General features: G+C 37.6%; 1 protein-coding gene and 1 non-coding gene across 6 annotated transcripts in view; one reads left to right on the plus strand and one right to left on the minus strand.

Moving 5' to 3' along the window:
• LOC105485465 (solute carrier family 35 member A3) overlaps window positions 1–22,815 on the minus strand; it is a 64,384-nt gene that overhangs the window by 36,237 nt on the left and 5,332 nt on the right. For all 5 annotated transcript variants that reach the window (XM_011747839.3, XM_011747838.2, XM_011747843.3 and 2 more), the window contains exons 2-3: window positions 7,373–7,577; window positions 1,765–1,919 (exon numbers count right to left, since the gene is read on the minus strand). In XM_011747839.3, coding sequence (XP_011746141.1) covers window positions 1,765–1,919; window positions 7,373–7,577 — 360 coding nt within the window. The remainder of the gene's footprint in view (window positions 1–1,764; window positions 1,920–7,372; window positions 7,578–22,815) is intronic.
• On the plus strand, window positions 433–535 carry LOC112427367 (U6 spliceosomal RNA). Its single transcript, XR_003018892.1, has one exon. It is a non-coding gene; the product is annotated as a U6 spliceosomal RNA (small nuclear RNA).

Genomic DNA, 22,815 nt, shown 5'->3' on the forward strand with positions numbered 1-22,815 from the left:
AACCCTGAGCAAAAAGAACAAAGCTAGAGGCATCACACTATGACTTCAAAATATACTACAAGGCTATAGTATACAAGACTATGGAATTTGTTTAATAACAGGTACAAAGACCAATGGAACAAAATAGAGAATCCCAAAATACATTTACAAGTTTACAGCCAACTGATTTTTGATGAAGGTGCCAGGAGCATACAATAGAAAAAGGACATCCTCTTCAATAAATGACGCTGAGAAAATTGGATATGAGTATGAAGAAAAAGAACACTAGATCCCATCTCTCACCATATTAAAAAAAAAACTTAAAATGAATTAAAGACTTAAACATAAGACTGAAAACTATAAAATGACTACTAGAAGAAACAGAGGAGAAATGTTTCAGGACATTGGTCAAGGCAGATTTTATGGCTGTTATTTCAAAAACACAGACAGAGCTTGCTTCAGCAGCACATATACTAAAATTGGAATCATACAGAGAAGATTAACATGGCCCCTGCATAAGCATGACAAACAAATTCATGAAGTGTTCCATATTTTTAAAAATATACAATACATAAGAAAAAAAGCACAGGCAATGAAAACAAAAATAGAATAATGGAACTATATTAAACTAAAGAACTTCTGCAAAGCAAAGAAAACAATAAAGAGACAATCTGTAGAATGGGAGAAAATATTTGCACTAATCATCTGACAAGAAACTAATATCCATAATATATAAAGAACTCCAGAGCATAAGAACAAATAATCCCATTAAAAAGTGAGCAAAGGACCTCAATAATCATTTCTCAAAAGAAGACATACAAGTAGCCAACAGGTATATGAAAAAATGCTCAACATCACTAGTCATCAGGGAAATGCAAATCAAGACCACAGCGACATAGCATCCTACCCCTTGTTAGAATAACTATTATCAAAAAGACAAAAAATAACCAGTGCTGGTGAGTATGTGGAGAAAAAGGAGCTCTTGTACACTGCTGCTGAGAATGTAAATTAGTACAGCCTCTATGGAAAACAGCACAAAGCATTCTCAAAAAACTTAAAATAGAACTACCAGACAATCCAGCAATCCCACTACTGGGTATTTATCCAAAGGAAAGGAAATCAATATATCAAAGGGATACCTCTAGTCCTATATTTATTGCAGCATTGTTCACAATAGCTAAGACATGAACTCAACCTAAGTGTCCATCAATGGATAAATGCATAAAGAAATACTATTCAGATATAACAAGAATGAGATCCTGTCATTTGCAACAACAAGGATGCAACTGGAGGTCATTATGTTAAGTGAAACAACCCAGGCACAGAAAGACAAATATCATATTTTCACTCACATGTGGAAGCTAAAAAAAAAGGAAAAAAAGGGAAAAAAAAATGGGAGGGTCTCATGGAGGTAGAGAGTAGAATGATAGCTACCAGAGGATGGGAAAGATACAAGGGCAGGGGGAGGAATAAAGAGAGATTGGTTAATGGGTACAAAAATTGAGTTAGATAGAAGGAATAAGTTCTAGTGTTAGCATAGGAAGGTGACTACGGTTAAAAATAATTTACTCAAAATTTCAAAATAACTAGAAGAGAAGATCTGAAATGTTCCCAACACAAAGAAATGATAAATGTTTGCGGAGATGAATATCCTAAATACCCTGATTTGATCATTACACGTTGGATGCATGTATCAAAATATCACATGTACCCCATAAATATATACAATTATTATGTATAAGAAAAAAAGTTTTTTAAAAAAAGAAAGAAATGTATTTTAAGTACCTGATAAGTAGCTGCATCTAGATTTGATAGTGCCACATACAGTAAATTATTCTGAAGAGTATAGATCCCTGATGGAATAGCAAGTTTAAGTGTTTCCATAGGTTTATTAAGAATTTCATCATGTAGTACTCGATTCAGTGCTCTTAGACTACATTCTAGAAAATAATATGAGAAAAATCAGTAATTAAGTAACTCTGAATAAGTTACATATCTGCTCTCAAGATCTCAATTTTCTCACCTATAGAAAAAGAAAATTGAGCTACATGTCAAGATTCTTTTAGGACTAAAATATATCTTTATGATGCTGATTTTTTAAATGTTAAATATTATAATGTATTAAGAAACCTCATATTCTTTTATTCTGATATATAATCAAATTTATCTTATATATATCTACATATATATAATATACAAACACATACAAACACTTATTTCTGACAGCCAAAAGCTCAAAGTTTTAATTTGTCAACCAAGCATTCTTAGTTTATTATAGCAATGTTATAAAAACTTGTATTTTGTGCATTTTGTTTATCACCAGCCATTCATGCCAGTTAGTAATTGTGAAGATTTTATTCATAAAAAGAAGGTAAATCAGTTAGGGATCGGGTTTGGTTGCAAACAACAGAAAACCCAACTAACACTAGTTCAACCCATAGGGATTTGTCTCACATAGGATGAGTCCAGATCCAAAGCTTTTATAGAGACTCAGGGACCCAGGTGTACTCTCTGTAAGCATACCTCGTTTAATTATGCTTCATTTTATTACCCTTTTCAAATATTGCATTTTCTTCCAAATTGAAAGTTTGTGGCAACCCTGCACCAAGCAAGTTGCAAAGACTGCCACAGTGTCTAGCTATGAAAGGAGGGGAAAAGTCCCTGGGGTGGACAAAGGACTCTAAGAAAAGTGGGAAGGTGGATCCTGGAAGCAAATGAACCCACTCCTAAAAGTGACTGTCAGTCAGGCTGGGCACAGTGGCTCATGTCTGTAATTAGCCAGCGTCCTGGGAGGTCAAAGTGACAGGATTGCTTGAGGCCAGGAGTTCAAGACCAGCTTGATCAACATAATGAGAACCTGTCTCTTAAAATAAAAAAAATAAAAAATAAAAAAAGTTTTTAATTAGCTGGGTGTTGTGGCATGCACCTGTAGTCCCAGCTATCCAGGAGGCTGAGGCAGGAGGATCAATTGAGCCCAGGAATTTGAAGTAGCAGCAAGCTATGATTGCATAACTGCACTTCAGCCTGAGCAAAAGAACAAGATCCCCATCTCAAAAAAAAAAAAAAAAAAAAAGTGACTGTCACTGGCTTGAAAACAAACCAGATGAGCTCTAGCACAGGCTGCCAACCAGTGGTCTGGAAGAAGGCTTGTTCTGCCACTTCTCCCACCCTGACTGCGACATTGAGACTGAAGAAAATTCAACGTGGTGCCACTAACGGGTCTAGGTGCCGTCAACCAGGAGAGGAAAAAAAGAGAAAGCTGGGGCCAGAGGATTTCGGAGTTATGAGGAACCAACTCTTTCTTGGTTCCATGAATCTCTCATACAGCATTATCTTTTAAAGACCTTCCAGTATCTGCGTTGGAAATCCTCTAACCACTGCAGCTCATTCTGGCGATAAACAGGCTGAAATGAATATTCTAGGTTCAGGTGGATTATCAAAGAGAGAGCAGGATTATCTCTTTCTTGTTAATACAAGGCTGCTACAAATTAAGCCTGTGTCTCTTCATATGGCAAATTATTAAAATTATGTCCAAGAGAGGTACACTTACAAAAAAGGCATAGCAGAAAAACAAAATAACTGCATTAGAGTAGAATAACAGGCTTTAAAAATTTCTGTGATATAACCTTGATAAAAAAATTCCTGGATGGTTTATATATATATATATATATGTATGTGTGTGTGTGTGTGTATATATATATATATATATATATATATATATATAAAAGATCTTAATATATGTCCAATTTTTGGAAACCAAAATGTTCCTGGTATGTGATAATATCAGCTAAGCACTATTCTAAGATCCATATATATATACACACACACATATATATATGTGTGTATATATAAAAAACTATATATAAAACATATATAACTGTATATATTTTGGCTTTTTAATCTTCATGCTTTTCATCTGTTGTATACATGATTATTGCAACAAAGTCATCAAAGTACTGCTGCATCTCTAGTTCTTGTTTCAGGCAGCAAAAAAAAAAGGAGAGGAAACAGCAGCTTAGCAGGTATCTTCTTGGTTCTCATTGAACAGAATTGTGTTGCATAACTATCCATAGCTGCAAGGAAGCCGGGAAGCCATTTCCTTTATTTCCTCCACATTAGAGCCAAGAAAGGGAGAAAGGGATTGAAAATGAACTTTGAACTGGCCAATTTTATGGTATCAGTCATGAAAAATGGCCAAAGATCTTTTAGAGATACATACATAAACTCCTCAAAAAAATGAGAAATTCTAAGGAACCCTAGAATTATTTACCAATAATGACACTTTAGACAAATTTTTCTCTCAATATAAAATAAGAATAGTTTAATTATGAAAAGTTTTTTGAAATAAAAAAAAACTTTAAAATTACTACGTGGTACTCACCCTCTCCTCACCCCAAAATAATAATTGAACAATTCTTAACTAAGATAAAAGTTACCAAAAGGTTTTTTTCTTAGTTTTACCAGAAAACTAAAATATTACCTTAATTTTATGTTATTTTATTTTTTGAGATGGGGGTCTTGCTATGTTACCCAGGCTAGATCCCAACTCCCAAACTTAAGCAACCCTCCTGCCTCAGCCTCCCAAGTAACTGGGACTATAGGTGTGCACCGAACCTGATTATTTTTTAATTTTTTAAATTCAATTTTTAAATAATCACCAATTCCTGGTATTAAGACTTTCTATTTTTGCCAATTTGAGGGCAGTGAAATTGTGTCCTGTGGTTTTAATCTGATTTCCTTGATTGCTAGTGAAGTTGAGCATCTTTTTATATATGTATCTGCCATGCAGGTTTCTTCTTCTGTGAATTACCTGTATGTATCCTTTGCCCCCTTTTCTATTAAGTTTCTATTAACTGTGATTGAGTTGTCTGAGTAATTGTAATTCTGGATATTAATTATTGGTGGTTACAAGTGATATAAATATCTTCTCTGAATTTGTGACTTGTCTTCTTACTTGATTTGATTTACAGATGTTTTTCAATTTAATATACCCTAAATTATCTATGTTTTCTTTTATGTCTTATTTGTACCTTTTATATGTAGTTTGAAATCATTCACAATAGTAAGGTCATAAAGTTTTGCTTTTTAAATGTCAATCTTTAATTCACCTGGAATCTATTTTTCTGTATGGTGTGTCTATAGATGCTTTGGTTCACTGAAAGTTGGTTTTACCACATTTTCACCACGTCTTTCTACAATGCAACTGTTTGTGTCAAAGATATCTTTGGCTCCACAATGTTAAATGCAGTGAATACTTCTGCTCATCTATACCTTAGCAGCAAAAACACTACTATCTCAGCTTGGCTATTACGTTTCCATTTATCTTTTTATTTTCCTTCAATCTTCATTTGCTGATTCCTCCTGTGGAATCTGACCTCTAAATATTGGGAATGCAACAGAGCTCAGTCTTTGGCCTTCTCTTCTTCTAGTATACACTAGGTGATCTCATTCAATCCTTGGCTTCAAAGCAAAAGGTAAACTGACAAATTCTTGAGTTCCATATGCATAGACTCTACTATTTGACATCTCAATGGGAATGCTTATAGCTGTCTGAAACTTAATATGATGCAAAAAGCAGCTTTAATTTTCCCCCAAACCTATTTCTATATATCATTAATTGCAGCACCCATTCACCCAATAGTTTAATCTAAAAACCCAGCAATTATTCCTCAAACTGGATCCCTCCTTTCTTCTGACTTTCACATATTCAATCTTTTAACAAGTCATGTCAGATGTAGTTTGAAAGAAAATACACAAAAAGGACCAGGTGTGGTGGCTCATGCCTATAATCCCAGCACTATGGGAGGCCGAGGTAGGCGGATCACCTGAGGTCAGGAGCTCAAGACCAGCCTGGCCAACCTGGTGAAATCCTGTCTCTACTAAAAATACAAAAAGTAGCAAGGTTTGGTAGCACGCCCCTGTAATCACAGCTACTCGGGAGGCTGAGGCATGAGAATCACTTGAACCTGGGAGGTGGAGGTTACAGTGAGCCAAGATCATGCCATTGTACTCCAGCCTAGGCGACATAGTGAGACTCAGTCAAAAAGAAAGAAAGGAAAGGAGGGAGGGAGGGAGGGAGGGAGGAAGGATGGACACAAAAAGCCAAAAAAAAAAACACATAAAAATTCATCATCATTAGTTACTAGAGAAACACAAGTCAAAACCACAGTGAGGTAATACTTTACAACTATTAGAATGGCTATTTAAAAAAACAACAACAAAATATTAAGTGCTGGTGAAGATGTGAAGAAACAGGAACCCTTGTACTTTGCTGGTGGAGATGTAAAATGGTCCAGTTGCTATGAAAAACAGTTTGATGATTCCTTAAAAAGTTAAACATAGAATTACCATATGACCCAGCAATTCCACTCCTAAATGCATACCCAAAGGAATGGAAACAGGGACTCAAACAGATCCTTGTATATCTACCGAAGCATTACTCAGTTTTTTTCAGTATTATTCACGATAGCCAAAAGGTGGAAACAACCTAAGTGTCCATCAACACATGGATGAATAAACAAAATGTGCTATGTCCATACAATAGAATGTTATTCAGCCATAAAAAGGAATACATTTCTGATACATGTTAAAACATGAATAAATCTTGAAAACATTTTGCTAAGTGCCAGACCTAAAAGGACAAATGTATGATTCTACTTACATGAAACACTTAAAATAGGCAAATTCATAGAGCCAGAAAGTGAATCAGAGGTTACTAAGGGCTGTGAGTAAAGGAGAATGGGGATTATTAGTTAACAGTTACAAAGTTTTTGTTTAAAGTGCTAAAAACATTTTAGAAATGGATAGTGGTCATTGTTGCACAACATTGTAAAAGTAATGACAATGAAGTGTACACTACAAATAGTTAAGATGGCAAATTTTATGTTATATGTATATACTTTACCACAGGTTTAAAAAATCAGAATTGAAATATACCAAAAAACCATTAAATAATATACTTTAAACACATAAATTACATGGCTCATGAATTATCTCGATAGAACTGTTTTTAAAAACTACATAAACTTAGTCACTGCTGGACTAATCAATAAAGCAAATAAAATAGTTGTTTACATTAGTAAAAAAATTATGATTCTTCTAAAGTTCTAACAGTAACAGATTTATAAAACTTACTCTTACTCTCAAATTATTATAAATGCAAAAAACTATTTTATATTTATAGAATTAACCAGAAGATATGAATTATGATATAGATTAAAATAAAATGGTTTTATTACTAGACTTAAAATGTCTTAAGAAAAATTTTAAAATATTGAAATGTTCTTCATACTAGGCCATTCCACAGTGCAAGAGTGCAAATGTGTAGTTACCAATATATATATGTAAACTAAATAAACTGCATTGATTAAAAACAAAAAACCTAGATACCTACTGCTGTCTTTGTAGACTAATAAAATGCAGGCCATTATCTTCAAAAGTTCAGCAACAACCACTGCTGTTGAAGATAGATAACGAGGTCCTTCTTCTTTTAAAGTTCTAGAATAACGCATTGTTAGAACCAAACTGGTAGTCTGAAAGACCAAAATTCCCAGGGAAAGGTATTTTAGGTTGGCGGACATTGTTTTATCTTCATTTACCTGAAAAACAAAAAAAAAACAGGGCAAATAAATAAGATAACAACATATGAAAACTAGTGTATTAAAAAACACCAAGAGGGAGAAGGGAGAGGGCCTGCAGGTCTCTCCTCCACCTGCCACCAAAAGGAATAAATAAAAAAAAGAAAAAAAAAACAAACCAAGAGACTTCTTGTCCCAGACAAGATGGAGTAAGCACACTCCACCTTATTCTTTCTGCTAATTACAATCAAAAACCTTGAATTGGAAACAAAAAGCAACTACTGACTCTGAAAGGTGAAGAAAATAAGGTAAATTGGCCAGAGACATCAGATCTTGAGGGATGACTCAGCAGTGAATTCTCTAGAGATTTTTTTTGCTACAGATGTAACCTACTTTGGGTGCTTCAGCAGCCCACAACCTGAAACTGCTCAAAGGCATGAACAACAACAACAACAAAAGTCCCAAGAAAAACGTACTTTCTCTAACCAAAGGCCTGAGAAGGCAAGAGTCTTTCAGAACAAAATCTTTTCAACTGGTTACTGTGTAATCAGCAAGAAAGAACTTAACTGACCATCCTCATCTTGAACCAATGAGAGCAGAGGTGGTGGCCCTTCCCCCTCCCACTAGGGGTTACAGCCACAGAAACTGTGGGACAGAGCCCTGCTGACCATTGCTGCCCTATAGAAGGCAAATGTTTTCAAGGAAGCAGTACTTTTCCTCCCTCCTCAGTGGCTGTCCATTAACATAGAAGATTTAAATAGGAAAGAGTTTCACAATATAATATGCAAAAAGTTCAGGAAACAATCCAAAGTAAGTATATTTATTATACCAACAAAGAAAAAAGGTCTCAGCTTGCATGAGTAAGGACAACCAACAGACAACAATGCGGAGATGACACAGTTGTTGCAATGGTCAGAAAAGAATTTCAAGCAAGCTATCTTAAAAATGCAACAACAAGCAACTATGAAGACTTAAAATAATTTTAGACTCATATAGTTTAAAAAATAGTACAGGAGTTCACATGTACCCTTCACCCAGCTTCCCCCAATGATACTAATTCAAAATCCCTATATTTTCCCTAAAGCAATTCAGTATTACTCCTGGAGACTCACTTTTAATATTAAGACATATGTAGGTTAAAAAGCAAAAGGACAAAAAAAGACACATCAAGAAAAAAATAACTAAAAAAATTAAAGAAACTTTATTAATATCAGCCAAAATGGGTTACATAAGATTTATTTTTGGAATCAAAGAAGGACATTTCATCATGATAAAAGGGTCAATACATTAAAAAAATATAATCATTTTAAATATATATGTGCCTAATAACATACCTTCAAAATACATAACACAAAAACTAACATAACTAAAGGGGAAAACAGGTAAATGCAGTCATAATTAAAGATTTTTACCCTACTTTTCTCAGTAATTAATAAAATAACAACAAAAAAGAAAACCCAGTAAGAATACAGAAAATCTGAATACTATCAACCACCATTACCGTGGTAGACATAAAAATGATCTACCTGGCCGAGTGCAGTGGCTCACACCTGTAATCCCAGCACTTTGGGAGGCTGAGGCAGGCGGATCATGAGGTCAAGAGATCAAGACAATCCTGGCCAACATGGTGAAATCTCGTGTCTACTAAAAATACAAAAATTAGCTAGGCATGGTGGCATGCAGCTGTAACTGTAGTCCCAGTTGCTCGGGAGGCTGAGGCAGGAGAATAGCTTGAACTTGGGAGGTGGAGGTTGCAGTGAGCCGAGATCACGCCACTGCACTCCAGCCTGGCGGCAGAGCAAGACTCCATCTCAGAAAAAAAAAAAGAAATCTACCAGATCTTACTTGAATGCAGAGTGTGTAATACCTGACTGCTTTCCTAGTGAAGATCACATCCTTTGTCATAGATTTAACTGAAGATTCAATTCAATTCTGAACAAAATCTCTGTAGACATTTTTGGTAAACAAACAAACAAAAACCAAGCAAGCTTATTTTAAAATCATATGGAAATACAAAGGACCTAGACTACCAAAACAATTTTGAAAAAGAAAAACAAAATTGAAAGCCTTAAGCTACCAAACTTCCAGACTTACTATAAAACTATAGTAATCAAAACTGGTGGCTGGGCGTGGTGGCTCACGCCTGTAATCCCAGCACTTTGGGAGGCCAAGGCAGGCAGATCACGAGGTCGGGAGTTCGAGACCAGCCTGGCCAACATAATGAAAGCTCGTCTCTACTAAAAATACAAAAAATCAGCCGGGCATGGTGGCAGGCGCCTGTAATCCCAGCTACTCGGGAAGCTGAGGCAGGAGAATTGATTGAACCCTGGAGGCGGAGGTTGCAGTGAGCTGAGATTGCGCCACTGCACTCCTGCCTGGGCAAAAGAGCGAGACACCGTCTCAAAACAAAAAAACAAAATCTGGTATTTGCATGAGGACAGAAGCATAGATCAATGGAACAGAATATAGTCCAGATTTAGATCCATATGTCTCATGAGCTTAGGCTGCTATAACGAAGTATCATAGACTGGGTGGCTTATAAACACAGCAATTTATTTCTCACAGTTCTGCAGGCTGGAAGTCCAAGATCAGAGTGCTGGCATCACTGGGTTCTAGTGAGGCCTCTCTTCTGGGTTCACAGATGTCTGTCTTCTCATTGTATCCTCACATGGCAGAAAATAGAGAGTTCTCGGCGGTCTCTTTTTATAAAGGCACTAATCTCATTCATGAGGGCTCCACTTTCATGACCTAATTACCTCCCATAGGCCCTACTTCTTAACACCATCATACTGAGAGTTAGGATTTCAACATGTGAATTTGGGGAGGCAGGGGACAGAGGGAAGAGCACAAATATTCAGTCTATTAAACCACACATAAATATTGTCAAACAATATTTGACAATGGTACAAAAATAAGGAACAGTCTTTTCAACAAATAGTTCTGGACTGGAATAATGAGATATATGTATTTTTATTTATTTATTTATTTTTATTTATTTATTTTTGAGACGGAGTCTCGCTCTATCATCAGGCCGGAGTGCAGTGGTACGATCTCAGGTCACTGAAACCTCTGACTCCCTGGTTCAGGCAAATCTCTTGTCTCAGCCTCCCAAGTAGCTGGGATTACAAGCACACACCACCATGCCCAGCTAATTTTTGTATTTTTAGTAGAGACGGGGTTTCACCATGTTGGCCAGGATGGTCTCTCGATCTCCTGACCTCATGATCTGCCTGCCTCAGTCTCCCAAAGTGCTGGGATTACAGGCGTGAGCCACTGTGCCCCACCAGATATATGCATTTTTTTAAAAATAGCTTTCTACCCCTAACTTTCTCATACCAAATATTAACTAGAAATGGATCATATAGCCATTACAAAAGCTGAAACTATAAATATTCAATAAGAAAGCATAGGAAAAAAACTGTAATCATGTAGAGATAGGCCAAGAGTTCTTAGGATACAAAAAGCACAAACCATAAATGAAAAAAATTGATAAATTGGACGCATTAAAATTAAAAAATGAGCCAGGTGCAGTGGCTTACACCTGTGATCCCAGCACTTTGAGAGGCTGAGGCAGAAGCATCACTTGTGCCCAGAAGTTCAAGACCAGCCTGGACAACAAAGTGAAACCCCAGTTCTACAAAAAATTAGCTAGGCATGGTGGCATGCACCTGTGGTCCCAGCATGCAAGAAGCTGAGGCAGGAGGATCAATTGAGCCCAGAAGGTCAGGGCTGCAGTGAGCCATGTTCATGCCACCACACTACAGCCTGGGTGACAGAGCAAGACTCTGCCTCAATAAAATAAAACAATAATAAATCAAAGACTGCTCTTCCAAAGATACTATAAAATAACATGAAAGGCAAACTACATTATGGGAGAAAATATTCTCAATACATGGATCTGACAATATATCCAGAATATATACAGAACTTTAATAATACAATAAATCAAAGACTGACAATCCAATTTAAAAATAGGCAAAAAGATATTTTACCAGCCGGGTGCGGTGGCTCACGCCTGTAATCCCAGCACTTTGGGAGGCCAAGGTGGGTGGATCACCTGAGGTCAGGAGTTCAAGAATAGCCTGGCCAACATGATGAAATCCCATCTCTACTAAAAATACAAAAATTAGCTGGGCATGCTCGCGGGTGCCTGTAATCCCAACTACTCAGGAGGCTGAGGCAGGAGAATCGCTTGAACCCGGGAGATGGCGGCTGCAGGGAGCCAAGATTGTGCCATTGTACTCCAGTGTGAGCAACAAGAGTAACACTCCATCTCAAAAAAAAAAAAAAAAAAAAAAAGAAAGATATTTTATCAATAAAGACAAATGAGTGACTAATAGGCATAGGAAAAGGTGTTCAACATCACAGTCATTAGAGAAATACAAATTCAGACCACAATGAGATACCACTATGTACCTATTAGACTGGCTAAATTTTAAAAACTGATACAACTAAGAATTAAAGGGGATTTAGAGCAAACAGCCCTCAACATTGCTAGTGAAAACTGTAAAATGGTACAACCACTTTGAAAAAGTTTATTAATTCCTTATGAAAAGAAAACAGCACTTTGGGAGGCTGAGGCTGGAGGATCACTTAAGGCCAGAGTTTGAGACCAGCCTGGGCAACATATTGAGACCCCATCTCTACAAAAAAATTAAAAAATTAGCTGGGTTTGGTGCTACATGCATGTAGTCCCATCTACTCAGGAGGCTGAGGCAGGAGGATGGTTTGAGCCCAGGAGGTTTGAGGTTATAGTGAGCTACGATTGAACTGCTGTATTCTAGCCTGAGCAACAGAGCAAGACCCTCTCAAATAAAAACAAAAAGAGGATAGGAGAGAGGACAGAAGGGGAGGGGAGAGGAGGGGAAGCAGAGGGGAGAGGAAACCAAGAGCAGAAAGAGAGGTAAGAAAGGGAAGGTAGGAAAGGAAGGGAAGAAAGGGAAGGAGGGGAGAGGAGGGAAAGGGAGAAGGGGGTAGGAGAGGGAAGGGAAGAGGAGAGGAGAGGAGGGACAAAAGCAAGGGAAGGAAGAGAAGGAAGAAAACAATAACATAATCTTTTCATATGACCTGGCAATTCCACTCTTAGATGTACCCAAGAAATTTGCAAATGCATGTTCACAACAATATTTGTACATGAATATTTACAGGAGCTTTATTTGTAACATCAGAAATTAAATACTCCAAATGCCCATCGATATTTGAATAAATGATCCTATGTGGTATATCCATACAATGGAATAATGCTCAGCTATAAAAAGGAATAAAATACTGCCACACTAAAGCACCCCCAAAAAGTAAAAAACATACTAAGCCAAAAAATTTAAACAAAACAGTATACTGCATACTTTATCTTTCCATTTATATAAAATTCTAGAAAAGGCAAAATTAAACTACACTGACAGATGCAAATTTATGGTTACCTATAGACAGGGGCTGGGGTTGAGGGTTGACTGCAAAGAGACAGCAAAGAATTTTTGGTAGTGGTAGAAATACTGTGTGGTGGTTATGAGGTTGAATTTATCAGAATTCACTGAATTGTAGATTTTCTTTTTTTTAATCTACAATTCACAAGTTCAGTGGTTCATTTTATTCAATGGGTACATTGAATAATTCAATGGTACTTTACTGTATGTAAATTACAACTCAATAAAGTTGATTTTTAAAAATTAAAGATTGAGGATATACCAAATAATAGCATTCCTCACCAGGCTTTCTTCACAACTTTGGCTCTAAATCAGATTTCTTTGGATTAATTCTAAGGACATTCTGTTAGTCTATTCTTCACCCCACCTCTATCTTTTCCATGAGTCCAACTTCTACCTAAATTTTTTCAAATGTGAACCCTGTTTATAGTATATCTCTTTAGAGCTCTCACAACCCAAGCTATCAAGCTACCAGGTTGCTACAGCCAAGCTACCATGGTTTAGGTATGGTTGTATAGATATGATCCTTAACTCCTAATTATTATAATACATATAATATATTCAAACAGATTCAACAGTCATTATTTCATACCTACATTAGGCTAAGTACCATAGTTACAGAGATCTATTCCTAAAAGCATTAAGTCTAGCTTACTAAATTCAGCAATTCCTACCCTCAACTGAATATGCTCCAAACACGAACAATGCAGCACCATGAATATAAGAATAAAATTTTTAATGTTAAAATATGTATATTCACCATTAAATATATATAGATTATAATTATTGGAAAAAATGATCTTAAGCATTTAATTTCACTTTCAGAGACAAAAATCGAATAATATATCTCTGTTACAAAGAAAGGATCAAGCTTAGAGGAAAGAATACATAGACTTCTTAATCATCTATCTCAATTTTGTCCAATGTGATATAAAATTATAGCATTTTAGAGGTGTAATATGTTTTAGAAATAATCTAACACAATTTCTTCACTTTAAAATGAAGAAAATAGTGAATAAAGAAGTAGATGATTTATTCAAGGTCACTACTAGTAACTGGAGACACCAGATAGCTTATATCAGGCTCTCTGGCTCCCACTACATGCTATTGTAAAATTCCAGGACATTCTGGTGCCTTTACCTCTATATGGAAGAGAATAAATTTCCAGCAACTTACATTTGGCAGAGGCATCTAATTCTCCCGGAAAATGTCAAACAATGATTTCATATCTGTTCAAGGAAGTCTTTTGTTTATTCTGTGCAAACAAGACCATAATGTCCCTATTATAACAGCAATGCTCTAACTTCTTTTCAAGTTGAAAATTGAGACCAGGTGTGGTGGCTCAGGCTTGTAAACCCAGCACTTTGGGAGGCCCAGGTGTGCAGATCACTTGACTCCAGAGTTAGAAATCAGTCTGGTCAAAATGGTGAAAACTTGTCTCTACAAAAAATACAAAAATTAGCTGGGCGTGGTGGCCTGTGCATGTGGTCCCAGATATTGAGGTCTGAGGAGTAAGGATCCCTTGAGTTCGGGAAGTCAAAGCTGCAGTGAGCCAAGATCATGTACCACTGCACTCCAGCCTGAGTAACAAAGAGAGGCCCTGTCTCAAAAAATAAAATAAAATAAAATAAAATAAAATTTAAAGGTCAGCTTCTAACCCAGGATACACTTTGAAAATTTTGCATTTCCATTTCCAAACATCAATATAAACATTCACCATAATAATACAGTTATTATTAATGCTATTTATTATAATGTATGTTTTTAAAAGTTGAAAAGTAGAATATGGCCAGGTGCCGGGGTAGGCGGATCACTTGAGCCCAGGAGTTAGAGGCTAGCCTATGCAACATGGCAAAACCGTGTCTCTCTTAAAAAAATACAAAAATTATCTGGGCATGGTGGTGCATGCCTGTAGTCCCAGCTACTCAGGAGGCTGAAGTTGGAGGATCACTTGAGCCCGGGAAGTCGAGGCTGCAGTGAACCATGGTGGCACCACTGCACTCCAGCCTGAGTGACAGAGTGAGACTTTGTCTCAAAAAAAAAAAAAAAGAAAAGTAGAATATATGCAAACAAATGATCATTTGCAACAGATTACCTATAAAGAATGAAAATTTAACTTACTATTCTGCCTAATAGTAGAATAAACTCAAAATGAAAATAATCAGGCATCCAAATTGATAAAAAGGAAGTCAAACTGTGGCTGTTTGCTGATAATATGATTATATACTTAGAAAATCCTAAAGACTCATCCAAAAAACTGATAAATGAATTCAGCAAAGTTTCAGGATACAAAAGTAATGTATACAAATCTGTAGCTCTGCTATACACCAACAGTGACCAAGCAGAGAATCAGATAAACAACTCAATCCCTTTTATAATAGCTGCAAACCAATAAAATAAAATACTTAGGAATATACCTAACCCAGGAGGTGAAAGACCTCTACAAGGAAAACTACAAAACACTGCTGAAAGAAATCATACATGACACATATAAATGGAAATACATCCCACACTCATGGATGGGTAGAATCAATATTGTGAAAATGACCATACTGCCAAAAGCAATCTACAAATTAAATGCAATTCCCATCAAAATGCCAGCATCATTCTTCATAGAACTAGAAAACAATCCTAAAATTCACATGGAACCAAAAAAGAACCTGCATAGCCAAAGCAAGACTAAGCAAAAAGAACAAATCTGTGAAGTCAGGTATCACATTACCTGACTTCAAATTATACTATAAGGCCATAGTCACTAAAACAGCATGGTACTGTTATAAAAATAGGCACATAGACCAATGGAACAGAATAGAGAACCCAGAAATAAAGCCAAATACTTACAGCCAACTGATCTTCAACAAAGCAAACAAAAACATAGAGTGGGGAAAGGACACCCTATTCAACGAATGGTGCTGGGATAACTGGCAAGCCACATGTAGAAAAATGAAACTGGATCCTCCTCTCTCACCTTATACAAAAATCAACTCAAGGTGGATCAAGGACTTAAATCTAAGACCTGAAACCGTAAAAATTCTAGAAGATAACATTAGAAAAACAAGAGATTCTCCTGCCTCCGCCTTCTGAGTAGCTGGGATTACAGGCACCCGCCACCATGCCTGGCTAATTTTTTGTATTTTTAGTAGAGACGGGGTTTCACCATCTTGGTCAGGTTGATATCAATCTCCTGACCTCGTGATCCGCCCGCCTCGGCCTCCCAAAGTGGCGGGATTATAGGCATGAGCCACCGCGCGTGGCCCCCAACGGTATTTTTGTAGCCATTTTCCAACTTCTCTTCATCCCACTCCCCTCCAGTTCTGAAACACACACACACACACACATACACACACACACACACACACGATTCTATTAATCTAATTTAAACTTTTTCTCCTAAAAGTTCCACATAAGTTTGTAAATTGTAAACTTTGAGTATATCTATATAGTAAAATATAACGTATAATAATCAACTTACATAATTATTATGATACATAATTATAATCTTTGTGTATGAGTGTAGACATTACAATCACACTGATTTGATACAGCAATCACATTGCTAGTACTTCTATAAATCCTTTACAGTCCTGTGCACAAAAAATATTTCAGAGTTTTGTTTGTCACCCTAATTAATAATAGATCTTGAACTTGCTTTCTAATCACTAATTCTCCTCTAAATTTTTGGATGTTTGATATTTATAAAGTTGAGTTTTATTATTTTTAAATCTCTTCTCACCTCTTGGGGGGAAATATACAAGAAAATTTCATTCATCTAAACTCCATTCATTTGGATTTAATGAGTTTGGATGATGGCTTGGTTAGAATTTACTTTTGCATTTTATACAAAAAATATTAGCTTATTTCATGTTCAAAGATATTTTCAGTAATTATTTTATACTCTTAAGAGAAGAAGATTTTCAAACACACTAAAATCTATAGTTTAAATATATGTGATATGCCAGTTACCTTCATTTTTATTAAAGCACCTCCCAAAGATCCTTGCTTTACAAAGTTTTATCAGCCAATTATGAGTTACTCTACAAGTCTAAATATTTTGAAACATACATTACATAATGTATATGCTTCATTAATGCACACTTACTACCCACGCCATCCCCAAATTAATGAGATACTGATACATTATTTATATCTTCATTAATTGCATTACAGATCTATACCGAGTTCTAAAATATTCAAAACACCATATACTAATAATTTATATTCATCTTTTCAAAAATAGAATACAGGCCAGGTGTGGTGGCTCACACCTGTAATCCCAGCACTTTGGGAGGCTGAGGCGGGTGGATTGCCTGAGCTCAGGAGTTCAAGACCAGCCTGGGCAACATGGTGAAACCCTGTCTCTACTAAAAATACAAAAAATTAGCTGGGTGCAGTGGTGTGCACCTGTAATCCCAGCTACTCAGGAGGTTGAAGCACGAGAATTGCTTGAACCCAAGGGGCGGAGGTTGCAGTGAGCTGAGATTGTGCCACTGCACTCCAGCCTAGGCAACACAGCGAGACGGACGGACGGACGGGCGGACGGACGGACGGACGGACGGAAGGAAGGAAGGAAGGAAGGAAGGAAGGAAGACAGGAAGGAAGGAAGGAAGGGAGGAGGAGGGAAGAGGGAGGAGGGAGGGAGGGAGGGAGGCAAGAATACATCCTTGTAGGTAAATCCTAAAATCAGTATTACTACAGACTTACTTCCAGTGGCTCACCAATGTATAGTCTGTATACTTTTTCAGTCTGTGTATAAAGCTTACCATTCTGAGACAGTATCTGTATTTTGCTGATATGTCTCCAGCCACTAAAAGTCCTAAAAAACTAAATGTTTAGTCAATGTTTTAAAACAGTACTAAAAGGCCGGGCACGGTGGCTCAAGCCTGTAATCCCAGCACTTTGGGAGGCCGAGACGGGCGGATCATGAGGTCAGGAGATCGAGACCATCCTGACTAACACAGTGAAACCCCGTCTCTACTAAAAATACAAAAACTTAGCCGGGCGAGGTGGCGGGCGCCTGTAGTCCCAGCTACTCAGGAGGCTGAGGCAGGAGAATGGCGTGAACCTGGGAGGCGGAGCTTGCAGTGAGCTGAGATCCGGCCACTGCACTCCAGCCTGGGTGACAGAGCGAGACTCCGTCTCAAAAAATAATAATAATAATAAAAAATAAAACAGTACTAAAATTCATATACAGGCTGGGTGTAGTGGCTCATGTCTGTAATCCCAGCACTTTGGGAGGCTGAGGTGAGCAGATCACTCGAGGCCAGGAGTTCGAGCCAAGCCTGGTCAACATGGCAAAAACCCGTCTCTACTAAAAATACAAAAATTAGCCAGGCATGGTGGCACACACCTGTAATCCCAGCTACTCAGGAGGCTGAGGCCACAAGAATTTCTTGAACCCGGGAGGCAGAGGTTGCAGTGAGCCAAAATCCCACCGCTACACTCCAGCCTGGGCAACACAGCAAGACTCTGTCTCAAAAATAAATAAATAAATAATAAAATAAAATTCATATACATTTTAGACTACCTAGTATCTTAGATATTCTATAAGTCAATTTTCCTTCTATTATAAAAACAAGGGCTAAATTCCTAAGTTATGATTTTTAGAGTAAGCTCTATTTACATTTTACTCTACATTTTACACTATACTCCCTTAGTAACAATATCAGTCTACTAGAGGTTAATGACATAAGAGAGTATATATGAAAACACACAAGTTACAAAGTGCTATGCAAATATGTCACATTATACACTGGTCAGAGACAAGTATTAGGGTAAAAAACAAACATTTAAGGTTTTTCCAAGTAAATCAACAGAAAAAAGCAAATACATACAGAAATGCTGAGCTCAGTTGAAATTTTTTGTCCATTATCTTCCATGATGCCGAAACTTTAAAACTATAACCTAGCTGGGCGCGGTGGCTCACGCCTGTAATCCTAACACTTTGGGAGGCCGAGGCGGGCGGATCACAAGGTCAGGAGATCGAGACCACGGTGAAACCCCGTCTCTACTAAAAATACAAAAAATTAGCCGGGCGCGGTGGCGGGCGCCTGTGGTCCCAGCTACTCAGGAGGCTGAGGCAGGAGAATGGCGTGAACCCGGGAGGCGGAGCTTGCAGTGAGCCGAGATCGCGCCACTGCACTCCAGCCTGGGCGACAGAGTGAGACTCCATCTCAAAAAAGAAAAAAAAGGCCGGGCGCAGTGGCTCAAGCCTGTAATCCCAGCACTTTGGGAGGCCAAGACGGGCGAATCACGAGGTCAGGAGATCGAGACCATCCTGGCTAACCCGGTGAAAACCCGTCTCTACTAAAAAATACAAAAAACTAGCCGGGCGAGATGGCGGGCGCCTGTAGTCCCAGCTACTCCGGAGGCTGAGACCGGAGAATGGAGTGAACCCGGTAGGCGGAGCTTGCAGTGAGCTGAGATCCAGCCACTGCACTCCAGCCTGGGGGACAGAGCGAGACTCTGTCTCAAAAAAACAAACAAACAAACAAACAACAACAAAAAAAAAACCTATAACCTATTATTACAAGCTAAATAATGACAAAATTCATCACAGTTGACTTTTGACACTGGTATTTGTACATATTCTTTTCTAACTATCTCAGAAGTAGATACAGTACTCAAGAAGAAATCTATACTTGTACTTGAAATCCATAATAATCTTGTGGAAGATTCAAAAACATTTTTTATATAAGTGAAAGAACTGAGTAGAAAGTAATTTACACTACAGATATAATAAACTCAATTTTTATGAAAGAAACAATAGCCTCCCCTAAATTAGTTCCCTCTTAAGTGCTTAAAAAAAGCAAAATCTTGCTCAATAATATTTAACCAACTCTTTATAACTTACAGGCTCCTATCACATTCTAAGTTAAACAACTTTTCATTTTTTCTCCTTTTCTTTCTTCCTCAAGGTGTCAGGTAACTGTTTACTAAGAAAATATCACCTGTACATAAGTTACAGTAGTATCCATTTTAACTTGTTCTTTCATAGGCTGCAAAATTTCCATTCCTAGATTCAAATAAAACCAAGAGTATTCAGATATTTCTTTACCTATGCAAATATAAAACCTATTTGCATTCTAATATTCAGATAAAAATCGTTCAGCACTATTGTACTCTTTACAGAAATGCATTGATTTGGAAAACAAAACTACTTAATATCTCTAAGATCTCCTTTCAATGTGTGCTGCCATGCAAAAATGGACTTACTCCTTCCCACCCTCCCATTTCCCCACAATCGCATGCAATTCTGCTCTACCTCATTCTGTTATGGTCACTTCCCACCACTTACAACAGTTAAAGATATTCTACAAAGAACAGAGACTTGTGTAAAAGTCAGGTAGGGTCTACAGGCACTAATCATTAGTAAAGATTCAAAACTAAGAAGATTGGGGATAGAAGTTAAAAAAAATACAGTTATCACACAATTCTCCAGATGGAAATCAGCCATCAAATATTTAATTAATATGTATATATATAAACACTTCAATAAAGCTGGAATATATATATTCTGAGATGGAGTCTTGCTCTGTTGCCCAGGCTGGAGTGCAATGGTGTGATCTCAGCTCATTGCAACCTCTGCCTCCTGGGTTCAAGCAATTCTTCTGCCTCAGTCTCCCGACTAGCTGGGATTACAGACTTTCACCACCATGCCTGGCTGATTTTTGTATTTCTACTAGAGATGGGATTTCACCATGTTGGCCAGGGTGCTCTTGAACTCCTGACCTCAGGTGATTCACCCACCTCGGCCCCTCAAAGTGCTGGGATTACAGATGTGAGCCACTGCACCCGGTCTGGAAAAATATTTTTAAAAAGAAGAGGATGCTGGGCACCATGACTCACACCTGTAATCCCAGCACTTTGGGAAGCCAAGGCGGGCAGATCACGAGATGGAGGAGATTGAGACCATTCTGGCTAACACGGTGAAACCCCATCTCTACTAAAAATACAAAAAATTAGCCAGGCACGGTGGTGGGCGCCTGTAGTCCCAGCTACTCGGGAGGTTGAGGCAGGAGAATGGCGTGAACCCGGGAGGCGGAGCTTGCAGTGAGCCGAGATCGCGCCACTGCACTCCAGCCTGGGCGACAGAGCGAGACTCCGTCTCAAAAAAAAAAAAAAAAGAAATAAAGAAATAAAAGAAAAGGAGAATACAGATACACAAGAGAAGAATGCAATATGAAGATGAAGCAGAGAGAGATTTGATGATGCTGTCCTTGAATATTAGAGTGATGCAGGCACAAGCAAAGGAATACTGGCAGCTGCCAGAAGCTGGAAGAGGAAAGGAATGGATGCTCTCCCAGAGCAACCAGATGGAGTGAGGCCTTGCTGACAATCAGATTTCAACTCAGTTATATTAAATTTGGATTAAATTTTTAAAAATTTAACGTGAAGATAATTTAACTGAAACAACATAGAATAAGCAATTTTTATGGATTTGTGGTCTGACGAACTGTTAAACATTCTTTTTTTTCCCAACTTTTATTTTAGATTGAAGGTAAGAGGTAGGTATGCATGTTTGTTACATGGGTAAATTGTGTGTCATGGGGGTTTGGTGTATAGATAATTTTGTCACCCAGGTAATCAGCATAATGCCCAATAGGTAGTTTTTCAATCCTTACCCCCCTCCAACCCTGCACCCTTAAATAGACCTCAATGTCTACTGTGTCCCCTTCTTTGTGTCCATATGTACTCAATGTTTAGCTCCTACTTATAACTGAGAACACGCAGTATTTGGTTTTCTGTTCCTGCATTAATTTGTTTAGAATAATGGCCTTCAGCTCCATCCATGTTGCTGCAAAGGCCATGTTCTCATTGTTTTATAGCTGCATAGTATTCCAGGGTGTATATGTACCGTATTTTTATGTCCAGTTCACCACTGTTGGGCATCTAGATTGATTCTATGTCTGCTATTGTGAATAGTGCTGTGATAAACTTACAGTGCATGTGCCTTTACAGTAGAATGACTTGTCTTCCTTTGTTGTCAAAGCTTTTCAAACTTCAAAAAATTCTAGCTGCTGATTATGTTTAAATAATTAATGTTAGATTACCACTTTCCCTTGAGAACAAGATTCCAATATTCGAATCCAAATGCTGTATAGTTTTGTTTTTTTAAACAACACCTTTCCTAAACATGAAATTGCAACCAGTTCCTGGTAAACCTACAGTCTTAGAAGTTTACACATACTATAAGCTTAAGCTACAGAGAATATAAATATATATTAATTATGTTTGTTCTACATTTACTGTTCAAGTCTCATGTAACTCTGCCTAACTGAAGAGGGCAAGCTTCAGACGCTCTCAACTCTAATCTAGGCTCCATATAGCAGATATCTTAATAAGACGTAGGTCTGATCACATCTCTTCCGTTTCTGGTTTTTTTGGGGTTTTTTTGAGACCAAGTCTGACTCTGTCACCCAGGCTGGAGTGCAGTGCTGTGATCACGGCTCGCTGCAGCCTCAACCTACCGGGCTCAGGCAATCCTTCTGCCTCAGCCTCCCAAGTAGCTGGACCTACAAGCGCATGCTACCACATGATTTTTTTATTTTTTGTAGAGCTAGGGTCTTGCTTCATTGCCCATGCTGGTCTCAAACTCCTGCCCTCAAGTGATCCTCTCACCTAGGCCTCCCCAAGTGCTGGGATTACAGGCATGAGTCACTGTCCCTTGCCCTGTTTGTAAAGTTTAACTGACTTCTTACAAAAGAGGATAGAGTCCAAACTCCTTCACATAAAAGAGCCCTCATAATCTGGTCCCAACCTACATTTCCTGCAATAAACAATTGCATGTCTCAATCTTGTTCTTTCATGCATTCACTGAACAAATATTCCTCTTTTTA

This window comes from Macaca nemestrina, chromosome 1 (genome assembly GCF_043159975.1).
Source record: "Macaca nemestrina isolate mMacNem1 chromosome 1, mMacNem.hap1, whole genome shotgun sequence".
Classification (NCBI taxonomy): Eukaryota; Metazoa; Chordata; class Mammalia; order Primates; family Cercopithecidae; genus Macaca; species Macaca nemestrina.